At 40.3% G+C, this 12,939-nt stretch overlaps 1 protein-coding gene across 2 annotated transcripts; it reads left to right on the top strand.

The window, feature by feature from the left end:
- Window positions 1-1,347: 1,347 nt before the first annotated feature.
- malt1 (MALT paracaspase 1) lies at window positions 1,348-12,558 on the top strand. Of its 2 annotated transcripts, XM_056419790.1 has the most exons (17): window positions 1,348-1,639; window positions 2,264-2,430; window positions 2,748-2,869; window positions 3,101-3,248; window positions 3,355-3,533; window positions 3,663-3,759; window positions 3,855-3,902; window positions 4,799-4,822; window positions 4,921-4,965; window positions 6,183-6,386; window positions 6,490-6,667; window positions 7,444-7,515; window positions 7,622-7,749; window positions 8,982-9,131; window positions 10,341-10,498; window positions 10,613-10,738; window positions 11,667-12,558. In XM_056419790.1, the coding sequence occupies exons 1-17, from the start codon at window positions 1,491-1,493 to the stop codon at window positions 12,156-12,158; spliced, it is 2,487 nt and encodes an 828-aa protein (XP_056275765.1). In that variant the 5' UTR covers window positions 1,348-1,490; the 3' UTR covers window positions 12,159-12,558. The 2 variants fall into 2 exon arrangements, with proteins under 2 accessions (XP_056275765.1, XP_056275766.1); XM_056419791.1 differs by lacking the exon at window positions 3,855-3,902.
- The last annotated feature ends 381 nt before the right edge of the window (window positions 12,559-12,939 follow it).

Raw genomic sequence — 12,939 nt, forward strand, 5'->3', positions numbered from 1 at the left:
GCTCTTATGTTTTGTTTGTCTTCATTTGAACTAAAACCTGTAATATTAGAATAGCAACATCACTCTATATTTGACCTATCTTTTTTATCTGGATTTTAATTTTGAGTAATGCTATTATTAATCTCTTTTTTAACATCATTTTTTGACATTTTTAATCTACTGTTTTTTATTTGTATTATGTTTAACATGTAATAGTTGTATTGCTGTACTATTGCAAAATTGTATAATAATAAATTGTCTTTATTGTTGTTTATTTATTTTTATGAAAGGTGCTATTCAAATAGATAAAGTTGAGTTTAATAAATATATTTAAAACAATAAAAAAAACATTTCAACAATAAAAATCAATTACAATCTAATTAATAGGTACTGTATTTGAGACACATTGCATTTCAATCAATAAATCAAATGATCAGATTTGATTATTTGATTAAAATAAAACGTTTGAGTCCTCTAGTATTCCCAATATGTTTTCATCACTGGTTTTTCAGGCCATTTCAGGGGACCTTAACATGTAGCCTAGTCCCCCAAATTTGATTTGGAGAATGGATCCACCTATCTTCATGAGCACCAGGGACCTTTCTCTCCATCACCACACTTACCATCAATCTTAACCTCCCCGGGCAGCTGTTTACCCTCAGGTACTGACCACCATCTTACTTACTCACTGCAAAATGGGAGCACCTGCACCAAGGGGGGCAACAATGGAAACAACAGGACAATGCAAACTCCCAGTTGTACAATACAATACAATATAAAAGAATGCATGTAAATAAAATAGTTTCGTATTAACAATCTTTATCTTTATGTGTGTATTTTGTTTTCACTAAATACAAACAACACATTTGCTCTTTGTGTCAACGTCAGACTCCACATAATAACGTTAGCTGTATGTTCATTGACTTCAAAATCCACAAGAAACTTCACTTCACTTATTAAATATACATTTGTCATTAATTTTTTTGTTGCTGGTTGATTTGTGTTTGTAATTGCTATTTACTTGCGGTTGAACATGAATGAATGACTGTAAACAACGACGGGAATCCTAAAACATTGCGAACACTACCCAGAATGCAATGTGCCACGACGATGTTGCCTGTTATTTAAAGTTATTTACAGTTTTCCCTCATCTGAACATTGTGTGAATTCTTAAATAATGCAAACATGATGGCAAATGTATCTTGAACTCTGAATTCTCAACTTCAAGATTCAGTGTGGAAGCGTACATAAAAAATAAAAATAAAAACGTTTCCTTACGGGGATTTATCTGGACGCACACACAGTCTTTGATAGAGAGGCGAAAGTTGCGGTCGGGGAATACCAAGTCGGTGTCGTGGGGTGGGCGTATCTGTATCCGTATCACTTTTTATAATGTCTTCCAGGAAGTAGACATTTTTTCTTGAAGTTTAAATGTCAAGTGTAATGCCAGCGACTCAAGTCTGAGGGACACACGCGTTGACGGCGACCCGTCGTCGCTCTTGCTGGCCGCCATGTCGGACTCTTTGGACCGGTCCGCGAGGATCAACCTGTTGAAGGAGCCGGTGGTGAAGAAGCTCTGCGAGGTGTTGGACAAATCCAGCAATAAAGGATGGCGAAAACTTGGAGAGATAGTCGGCAACGACAGGCGGTTTAAAGTCAGGTAAGCTAGACTGTAAACTGTATGAAATCACAATGTTATTGTTGTTAAAACAAGGTTATTGCATGTGAAATGCCTATTTCCTCATAATGTAAAGATTGATAGAGCCCTCTAAAAGCTAACACTGAGACTATACTCTATATTATAATATATCTTGAATACACTGTTAATTTTAGAATTGAATGTGCCCAGTAGTAACTGTACTTTAGTTAATAAAGTTAGACACTCAGTAGCAAGCTGCTGGGTGGTTTTTGCAGCCTGGGAAATTAAATGACTATTTCTAAAATATATTTTCACAGGAAGAAGTATGTTATAATATATTATCACAGTGTTCTTTCTTTAGATACACATGTACATTAATCCATTTTGATTATAATAATATTCTAACAGCAAATCAATCTTTTACACTATTTATTTACCTCTAATGTATGTGTAGGATAGATGAATGATGCAATCAATATTATTGGTTTATGTCTTGAGATGCAATGAGATGCTGTGCTTCCAGGATTATCCAGTAACACAAGCCACAGAGATTAAAGGCTCATTTTTTTCTTTTTTTATTTATGGATGGTGTACCTTCCCTTAAATGTAAATGGCGTGCTGTCGATCTCCTGCATGGTTCTCCAGCTCCGACGACATGGAGATGTGCTCCCTGAAGGTGCTGGAGCTCGAGGGAAGCCCGAGCCGCACGCTGCTGAGGCTGATGGGAGATCGAGGCTGCACAACGGGTCACCTGGTGGACTACCTTCAAACGCTGGGCAACTCCGAGGTCCTGCAGGGCCTGAAGCCATCAGGTACGGCAACAATGCACCCGGGCTTGTTATCAAGTTCTCAGGTTTCCAAAGTAGGATGTGTTTGGTTCCGTGTTGTATATTGTTAGATTCACATGGAATTCATGATTCACTTCATGGTGTGGACACCTACAGTACTTTGCCATTACGTTTAGAGTCAGTTTAACCCCAAAAAACTTGTGTTAATACCGGAACGACAGTATTTGTTCACCAAGTTGGGCGATTTTGATATGTAATATCGATGATGAAGATGTAACCAGTCTAAAACCAGTGTGACAATTTAAGTGGGAACTCAAAGTGAAATTCTCCTGAACGTACAGCCCTGCAGATCCTCATTCAACCTCAGTCGGTGGCTCTTATATCTGGACACAATCTTCGCCTGAGCTGCCACGCTGTGGGAAAACATCCAGTCCAGTACCAGTGGTTCAAGACCAATGAAGAGGTGAGCTACGACTCTTCCCCATCCACACACTTTAAAGTAGACATGCTTGAATTCCCAGATTGGAAATTAAATCTACATCGTGTTTTTATCAGTCCATGATGAGGACATACATAACATACTTTTTGGAGGAGAGAAGACTCTTCACACGGGGACTGCTGTTTCTCTTCTGGAATGTAATAATGTCACACTTTGCATATTGCGATATGTGATTCACATTTTTCCAAACCTCAGGTGCCGAACGGCTTCTCCTCAGACTTGGTGATGAGTCCGGTCCATCTGAGGGACGCCGGCTTTTACATCTGCAGGGTCAACTGCGGAGATACTTTTGAGTTCAGCCAGTGGGCTCAGGTGGACGTCCTGAATGTCACCGTGTCCTGCGGTAAGACACCGCAGGTGTTTAAATCTACCCTCTGCTCCCTCCGACTCTCATGCTTTTACCATTGAGGATATAACAGTAATGAAGTCTCCTCTCCTTCCACTACCAGGGCAGAGCTATCATTCCTTAGAGGGTCGGCTGAAGTTGGTGATCCAGCCTCGGTCCCAGTGGCTGCACGTTGGGGAAACCCTGCAGGTGGAGTGTGGCGCCGTGGGACGGCCGATCCCTCGATACCAGTGGCACAGGAATGGAGTCCCGGTACCCAACGCCACAAAGAGGAAACACATGGTGAGGGGAGGTTGTCTGAGAAGATTTCCCATATTACTGTTTCAAAAACCTTTTGCTTCCTGTTTTTCTTCTTCTCTGGTTCTGGTTGGTTACAAGGCACGAAGCATCACACACTTATTTGCGTTTCAGATTCCTCACTCGACGCAGGATCACCACGGCAGGTATCGCTGTGAGATCAGCAGCGGCACGGAGAGAATGTGGACCAACGAAGTCGACGTTGTGATCGGTATGTCGGCGCTTCGGTAAATGTGTCGATGCTGTAATGACAGTCCAGTTGTTTACGTCTTATGAGTGACACGTTGCTCTGCTCTCGGCTGAAAGCACCGAGGATATCTGTCCAGATGTCAGAGGCAATGGAGTGCTCTGAAGGTAGAGTCGAAAGCACCGGCGCATGGTGTGTTTAATGGTGGTAGCATAACAAATAGCATGCATGCACATTTAGAAAAAAAATCTAAACACTTATATCTGCATGGGGGTTGTGATCCGGTTTATTGTCACATTAACACTAACCGGCATAAAGTTCACAGGGTTTGATCTTAAAGGTTTCACGTGCATTAATTTAGTTTGGATTCATGTCATCACTTTCAATCAATTGTACATAAAGGGAAGGCTGTCTTCACTATTCGTCTTATTGTCAACCATAGAAAACACCAAAACCGAAAAATGTATTGATCCACTAACATAATCGTGTCATCCTATTTGTTTAGAGAAAAAGAAAAAAATGTACAGTGGATACGGAAAGTATTCAGACTCCTTTAAAATGTTCACTCTTTGTTTCATTGCAGCCATTTCTGAATACTTATGACCATGTGATATTTCAGTTTTTCTTTTTTAATAGATTTGCAAAAATGTCTACATTGCTGTTTTTTTCTGTCAAGATGGGGTGGTGAGTGAACATTAATGAGAAATAAAATGAACTTGTTTGATTTTAGCAAATGGCTGCAATGAAACAAAGAGTGAAACATTTAAAGGGGTCTGAATACTTTCCGTACCCACTGTATATTAGTAACTTGAAGTTCAGTGTGTTCTCTAGGATTAACCCATTGTTTATGGGATTAGTTGACAATAAGGAAACTACATCATGACACGACACCTAATTTCTATATTAAACATAATAGCTAGTGGATTCAATTGTATGATGGCTGACTGTGAGACTCACATTCCCTTTGACTAATCGTTCTTTCCTGAATCAATAAAATATCTTTCCGAGATGTAAACCTGCTCATCTGATTTGATAGTAACATATTTGTATTTCTGATTTATAGACGATCTTTACGGCATTGGAGGCGGTAAGAGTAATTACATTCTTCAAGTATATTCACATAGCCATTAGAAAACAGTTTTTTTACGAAAATAAACTCTTTTTATTTTGACATTGCAATTTTAGGATGCAGTGAATTTTTCCTGAATAATGTCCCTGAAGAACTTCATGGTATGTGTCTTTTGTCACATCTTTATGCAAGAGTTGGTGAATTGTTCAAATGTGACCACGAGTTCTATGTGATACGTGTAGCTTTCTTGTAATATTTGATGTCAGAAGCTACACATGTGGACAAAATAACCCGTTAGAGCTGTTGTTCTTAACCTTATTGGAGGTACCAAACCCTGCAAGCTTCATCAGTACATTAGCCGAACCCTGTGTTTTTGTGTAACACATTTTTACAAAGCAACTAAATATTTGGAATCTAATGCCACGTTCACACCTTCGCAATGCTTTACTTGCACGACTATTTGTGGTTTATTCGCGTCATTTGCGCCTTAGAGGGGGCGGGGCTTATCTCGGTGGCTTTACTCCGTTAATTATACCTCAAGAAATACCAACAGAGTCTAATCAACATCTCTTTGACAGCGTCTCCAGAAAAGGAAGTTCACAAGCGGCTTGTAAAGACATCAAACACCTATACGTATCACTGTGTTTCAGGTTACTTTATTCTTGGTTTGCAATGTGAAGTGAGGCATTTATCGCAAGAAAACATTACAATCAACACAAGAACAAACAAAAAAACAGGACAGACATGATGATAAAATGTCACAGAGCCACACATCAGCGTTTGTTTGGAATTAAGGAGATATGAACAACTTCCTGGCTATATTTCTCTGTAATTGTGATTTGCATCACCACTGCCTGAACTACTGGGGTGGAATTCTCTTCTTGCTGCAACATATAAAGTACAGCATGTGTGTCATTAAAAGTACCAAAGATTAAAAAAACACAACATATTTAGTCCTTTTAGAGGACATCGACATGTTTTTACTTTAAAGCTATTAATTATCTGCAAACATTATTTTTTTAGCAATACGTAAAATTTTATTTGGATGTTTGTATTGGGGGATTATTTAAATTACATTTAAATTGTTATTTTAATTTATGTTTGATTTAAATTGTGTTATTTTTATTTATATTTAATTTGAATTGTTATTTTGATTTATATTTGATTTCAATTGTGTTATTTTAATTGTTATTTTTATTTAATTTTTATTGTATTATTGAAATTGTATTATTTTATTATCTTATTATCTTATTATTTTATTAATTGCATAATCAAAATTGAATACCAGAAAATATTGTTAAGTACCTTCTCCACTTACATCTGGTAAGAGTAGTTGTCCCCTCCCATTGTATAAATGTTTTGCCGTGTCCTCTCACAGCAACTGACAAAGTGGCGCTGCTGATCGGGAACATGTCTTACCAAAACCACCCGCAGCTCAAAGCTCCCATGGTGGACGTGTACGACCTCACCAACCTGCTGCGCCAGCTCAACTTCCAGGTGGTCTCACTGCTCGACCTCACCGAGTCGGAGATGAGAAACGCTGTCGACGAGTTCCTGTTCCTGCTTCACAAGGGCGTCTACGGCACGTGGAGTATTTTTTTTAACACCCCTGTGTGGATCCTTCTAGAATGAGGTAGATTGATGAATGCTCACAGGAATTTAAATACTCGCTTCCCTCTCTGTAGGTCTGCTGTACTACGCGGGTCACGGATACGAGAACTACGGCAACAGTTTCATGGTGCCGGTAGACGCACCGAACCCGTATCACTCGGCCAACTGTCTGTGTGTGCAGAGCATCCTCAAGCTGATGCAGGAGAAGGAGACCGGCCTCAATGTGTTCCTGCTGGACATGTGCAGGAAGAGGTGAGGCGGCGGCTCATTCCTGCGAGTTTATTACATTTAAAATTGTACTCGTAGATTGAGAAATTAAGAATACACATGTAGGTGGAAGAGTCAACGACATTAAAAGCAACCATGAGTCGGGACTCGGGAGTGGAAGCTTCAGATCTTCTCTGCACCCAAAATATGGCTTACGGAAGCTGTTTGTTTTCTGTCGTGTGAAGTGGTTTTGTAAAGGTGTTCAACTTATTATATTTATTAACACATTTTTTCTTTGATTTTTTTAGTCAAAAGAAAAATCATAATATTTAAAATATGTAATTGTTCAAGCAGTCAATAAAATGTCAGAAAATAGTAAAATAAAATGTTCTTCCCAGTTTCTAAAGTCTTAAAGCTGGTTGAGTCAACAAAATACAAACAACGACTAAATATTCTGTTTATTATCACTAGAGATTAAGAAAAATACCTAAATATTCAGTTTATTATCACTAGAGATTAAGGAAAAACCAACTCATGTTGACATTCGTTAACTTTTGTCAAGCAAATAATTCTCTGTCGTCTTATCATTATAGCTCCAGTTTGAACTTAATCTTTAATTCAAGTTATTTGTATCGCCCAAATATCATACATTTGCCTCTGAGCGCTTTAATATAGACGTCCTCTCTTCCAGGACACCTTGTGTTCTCTGCTTTGCTTTTCTTTCATATTTTTGAATCTATTGAAGAGATGAAAAGAAATGGTGGTCATTATTTTCTCTCCAGTATTTATTTATTTATCGCCTTGCTTTGCTTTTTTTTCAGGAATATTCATGATGACAGCACTCCAAACATCGTCCTGAGGGTCACGGCAAACATCGTCTTTGGATACGCGACGTAAGTCATCACATATTATCATTACAAACTAAATGTATCGCACTTTTTGTTTTAAGCAATATCTCAAATGTCGTATGATTTCTTTTTTGGGGGGGGGGCTGCTCAGGTGCCAGGATGCCGAGGCCTTCGAGCTGAGCTCCAGCGGCTTCACCAACGGTGTGTTTGTCAAGTTTTTGAAGAAGCGGCTCCTCGACGATGAGAAGATCACCGTGCTGCTGGACCGCGTCGCCGAGGGTGAGGCAGGAACAGGAACACGGAAACACACGCAGCCCCGGAAGAAAGATACACAACTATTTACGTCACGTGCGCACAATTGCTTTTATTACTGTCGTCTTGAGTTCTTCTAATTCATCTGTGACAGAGAAGATTATGAGGTCACCGTGACAATTTAAAAGAGCATTTTGCAGTGGGTTGGGTAAAGAAGTTTTATGGATACTGTAGAGGCCCTGAGGCTTTTCCCAGTAAGTATTAACCCTCCTGTTACCTTAGGGTCAATTTGACCCCATTCAATCTTTAACCCTCCTGTTACCTTTATATTTACTGACATATTTTACCCTCGGGGTCAATTTGACCCCAGCAATTAAAACCTCCAGAAAATTATTAGAATTAATATTGTTTTCCAAGTTTAAGTGTGAGGTACTTTGTTTGTTTGTTGACTACCTAAATAGCCCTTTAAATACATAAAAAAGATGATATTTCTTATATGTTTGACACAGTGAAAAACAGCCTGGGGTCAAATTGACCCGAAAGAACACCGACATTAAACATTGAATGGGGTCAAATTGACCCGAAAGGTAACAGGAGGGTTAAAGCCACTAGGGGGCGAACGGGGGAAATGCACTGACCAATGAGCTTTGTCTATTTCAATGGTTGAAATCCTTTCTCCGTGACACCATAGCATAACATTAGTAATGTCCAATACACGTTCACCCTTTAGTTACAGCAAACACAGGATCCTGTTGACACAACCAGGTCAAAAACTATTTGCTTACCATCCACCCTCCTGTTCTCATTAGCGAGCACACACCTAGATGCTCTTTAATGGTACTGTGCCGCCCTGTGGTTAAATGTAGTAAGTGCATGTCCCAATTCAACCGGTATTTCCCTCAAAGATATATAAGAAAGCATAAAAAATTCATTTTGGCTCCTGTGTTTCAGTTCATTTGACAATAGCGGGCTAAAATAGGTTAAATGTAGTGTGCGTTGCATTATTAATGTCACAATTGCATCAGCTTTCTTTGAATTGTTCTGTTAATGAATGAAAATGCCGTGCATCTGCACCATGTTGAACACTCTTTCACAGCTCAGGGACGATCGATTCAATGTAGTTATTCACACAATGTGCTCCTCACAGCGCTCACATTCTGGTTTCACCCAATTTAAACTCATAGAATTAGCTTTTGATATAATAATTATAATAGTAGTCGACACAGGCTGTTGTTGAACGTGTGATCTTCCGTGTCCAGACATGGGTCAGTTCGACGCTACGAAGGGCAAGCAGGCTCTGGAGATCCGCAGCAGTCTGTCGGAGAGGAGAGCGCTGACCGATCCTATCCTGCCCGGCAACAGCGTCGATCTCGCTCACACTCGCAGCCTCCAGTGGTCCAAGGCTCACGGTGAGTTCGCAAACACAAGCTGGATTTTTAAATGTTTGTGTAGCACTGGGAAGCCACCGTTAGCACACTGCAGCTCGACACCGCACGCTCAGGCCAATGTTGACTTAGGTTAATGACGAATAAACACACAGTGTAATACACACCTGGACACATGGGGGGCTTCCCAAGACAACCGCACAAGAGTGACAACAGTATCACCTCTTCCGTCAGCTCATAAATATTTGCTTATAGAGAAGCCAGTGAGGAAAATTTAAATTCTTCCAGTTGTTTTGATCATTCTAACCAGAATCATATCCTTTTTTTTGCCATGTATATTTTCACATACAAGGAAAAGTGTCATGGCGGGTGGTGCAACAATAGACAATGACATTAACAACAATCAACAATAAACACAGTGCGATAATTCACATTTTAAAATATAAGTATGAGATAAAGTGCACAGAGAGGCAGGTTTCAGAAATGTAACGAGTGTAAGTCAGTTTAAAGTGACAAGTGTATTTAAGGTGAGGTAAACTATATTAGAGTGGTTCCCAATCTGTGTGGTTTATAACCCCATAAGTCATGTCAACTTCTGACCCTCTTATTACAGGTTATGGTCTCAGGTATAAACAGTTCAACCAACCTTATTTCTCCTTCTCAGGATATTTATTTTGAGGGATTTTTAGAAACCTGTATTGGTAGACATTTTAAGCATTTCACAAGAAAAAAATTGAATATTTTTCGTTTTATTTTCTTTCTTATTCCTTTAATAATCTATGTAATGTATCTTGAAGCAGGTTGGGGGACCACAAACCTCATATTGTAAATTGCTGCTGTATAAGATTATAAGATTCTGGGACTTTTTGTTTAAATTAACAAGCACGTTTAAAAGTAACTCACCATTTCTGAGCTTATTGATTTTAAGAAACGGGATTGTTTTTTTTGTTGCCACATTTATAGAAATATATTCTTTAAAGCGCCTCCACTGAAACACAAAACACTGAAGCTAAACAAACACACACAAAGTCGATGTGTCTCATGATAAATCAATAAATCTAAGTTAATCTTTAGAACCCTGTGACAAAAAAAAGACATTCATAATTTTTTGTGTGTTTCTTAAAATGACACGACATGAGATCTTGTGAATGGAGCATGAAAAACAGCTTCTTTTCTTATAAATCAACCAAACATGTAGAAGTTGACATGTGTATCTTTTCTGTGTTGTTCCAGAGCTCCCTGAGAGCATGTGTCTCGACTTTGACTGCGGGGCTCAGATCAAGTTGGGCTTCGCTGCAGAGTTCTCCAACGTGCTCGTCATATACACTCACATCGTCAAGAAGCCAGAGGACATGTCCTCCTGCCGGGCTCACGTCACCAACTTCTCACAGGTCAGCATGTTATCGTGAACACGAAAGAAAGAGCAGATAGTTTCTCATCTCACCAATCAGAAACATGTGTGAGTGCAAACTGTGATCTTCTTCTTCTTCTCCTCCTCTCTGCAGGACGTTGATGTTGATCCCAAAGAGATGAACAGAGAGACTCCAGAGGAGACGGGGATCTACCTGCTGTCCAGCAACCTGCCGCAGCACTGCCTGTACACCAGAGTCAGCTCACTGCAGAAGCTCAGGGTAAAAAACAACAGCTATTCTTAAAGGTTTTTCATAAGTTCAGAAGGTTTTATGGGTCTTTTCCTTTAAAGAAAGCCTGTTGTTTTATGATGAAATAATAGGACTTAATAATAATAATAATAATCAGAATATTAATAAAAGGTGTTAGTGTCATTTGTGTTTGCAGGTATTGGTTTAGGAACTTATGTAATGTAACCTGAATGTCTGTAGCAGATGTTGAGCCAATCCATCCGACCTGCTGGTGGCAATAGATACAAGAATCACCAAAGTCTGTTAGGTTCATCCTCTGGGCACCATGAGGGTCTGTACCAAATGTGACCGATTTGGCCTGACAGGAAGACCGACTCTGTTAGAACCACGCTGCTACCGTGGTTCAAGAGGCACTAATGTACTTTACATTACATGTCATTTCGCAGACGCTTTTATCTAAAGTGACTTACAATAAGTGCATCAACCAAGAGTACAAACTCAGAAAAACAAGAATCAAGAAAGTCAAACTACAAAAGTACCATCAGTAATACCATAATAAGAGCCATTTGAGTGCCACTGAAGTGCTAATCTGTGTTTTAAATCCAGATCTAGTCGGAAAAGATGTGTTTTTAGTTTCCAGCAGAAGATGTAGAGACTTCCTGCTGTCCTGATGTCAGTGAGGAGCTCGTTCCACCACTGAGGAGTCTTGATTTTGTCGAGTGATTAGCTCGAAGTGAAGGAGTCGCAAGTCGATTGGTTGTTGCCGAGCGCAGTATTCTCATTCATTCATTCGTGTTCAGAGAATACATGTTCATCCCGGAAAATGTTTGGTTAAATTGAACTTAAATAAGTGATTTTGGGCCATAAAAAACAAAATCACATTGAGTTTCTCAACACTATCCCCCCCCCCACACACACACACACACACACACACACACACATACCCCACACCCAACAGGAGGAGCTGGTCTTCACCGTGTGCCTTCAGGGCACCTTCACCGCCATGGAGGACGAATCGGTCCACTGGACCAAAAGCATCAACATTGGCAAGCCGCTCATCGCCCGACTGGACCTGAACCGGGCCGTGCGGCGAAACAGCTGCCTGCAGACCTGCCTGATGGCCCACAGCCCGTCGCACAGCCCCTGCCAGAGCCCCGGGCCGGAACACCACCTCCAACCCCTCCATTACAGGCCGCACCAGACCCAGGACTACAACCGCCTGTCACCGCAGCACCACTCCCCGGACGTCTACGAGCACCAGGGAGCGGCGGGAGGCTGCGGGGAAACCTTCGGCGACAACGTCGGACAATCTCGCCACGAACCTGCGTACGGCTCGGCTGGTGGGCTTTCAAGCTCACCGGGGGGGCTCAGCATCCCTATAGAGACCACCGAGGACATCAACGAGCTGCAGGCTGTGTTCATTAACAGTCTGCAGCTTCAGCAGCAGTGAACGCTTTCAATGTTTAACGTTGTATCTGGTAAACCGCTGCTCTTTCTGTCACATGCTGTGACATCATACCATTTTTCTTTTTTTATAATATATTCTTCCAGTTATTAGCATTATTTGTCTCAACACGCTGTATATGGATACTGACTTTTGTACTTGATTTTTAAAGTGTTGTGTAAATAAATATATGTTAAGCAGACTGAAAAAGTGTTTTGTAGAGGTTGGTAATGATCAAGATCAGATTAGTCAGATCTTTTTGTTGTTGGATGCACCTCTTACAAAATGTCAAATGTGCAAAGATTGAAGTTGCATTGAGTTATATCAACATTTTTTAATTGAATTAACCAGAGGAAAGAAAGTGATCGCTCAAAACAATCCGTCACCATTAAAAACCTCAAACCTCTCCCCACACAGTCCTTTCTACCTCTACCTCGGACTTACTTCCACCAGCTTCCTCTGGTTCTCTACTCTGGATCCGTCTGCTGCAGATTGGGGGCGACGCTGTGGCTCAGTGGTGATTCGTTAATCTCCTTTCGTGTCTGTGCCAAAGCCTGCAGAATACGGCGTGAACAGAATTTAACGGTTCCACCCTTTATTGCTTTTCATGCAGTATTTACATCTATATTCTAAGAGCAACAACTTCTTAAGAAATGTGGACCGAAAAGAGAGAGGTAGAAAAACTATGAGCACACCAAAGAAACTGATGACAAATAGACTTAAATACAGGAGGGTATGTGACAGAGTGAGAACTGTGAATGCATTATTCAATAAATGAGGGTGTTTA

The sequence above is a fragment of the Pseudoliparis swirei genome, chromosome 7, assembly GCF_029220125.1.
Source record: "Pseudoliparis swirei isolate HS2019 ecotype Mariana Trench chromosome 7, NWPU_hadal_v1, whole genome shotgun sequence".
Taxonomy (NCBI): Eukaryota; Metazoa; Chordata; class Actinopteri; order Perciformes; family Liparidae; genus Pseudoliparis; species Pseudoliparis swirei.

Excerpts from the sequence above, each read along its gene's own strand:
- malt1 (XM_056419790.1), top strand. The coding sequence starts at position 1,491 with ATGTCGGACTCTTTGGACCGGTCCGCGAGGATCAACCTGTTGAAGGAG. Across the intron at positions 4,823-4,920 it reads TCTTTACGGCATTGGAGGCG|GATGCAGTGAATTTTTCCTG; the intron begins GTAAGAGTAATT and ends TTGCAATTTTAG. Across the intron at positions 6,387-6,489 it reads GCTTCACAAGGGCGTCTACG|GTCTGCTGTACTACGCGGGT; the intron begins GCACGTGGAGTA and ends CCCTCTCTGTAG.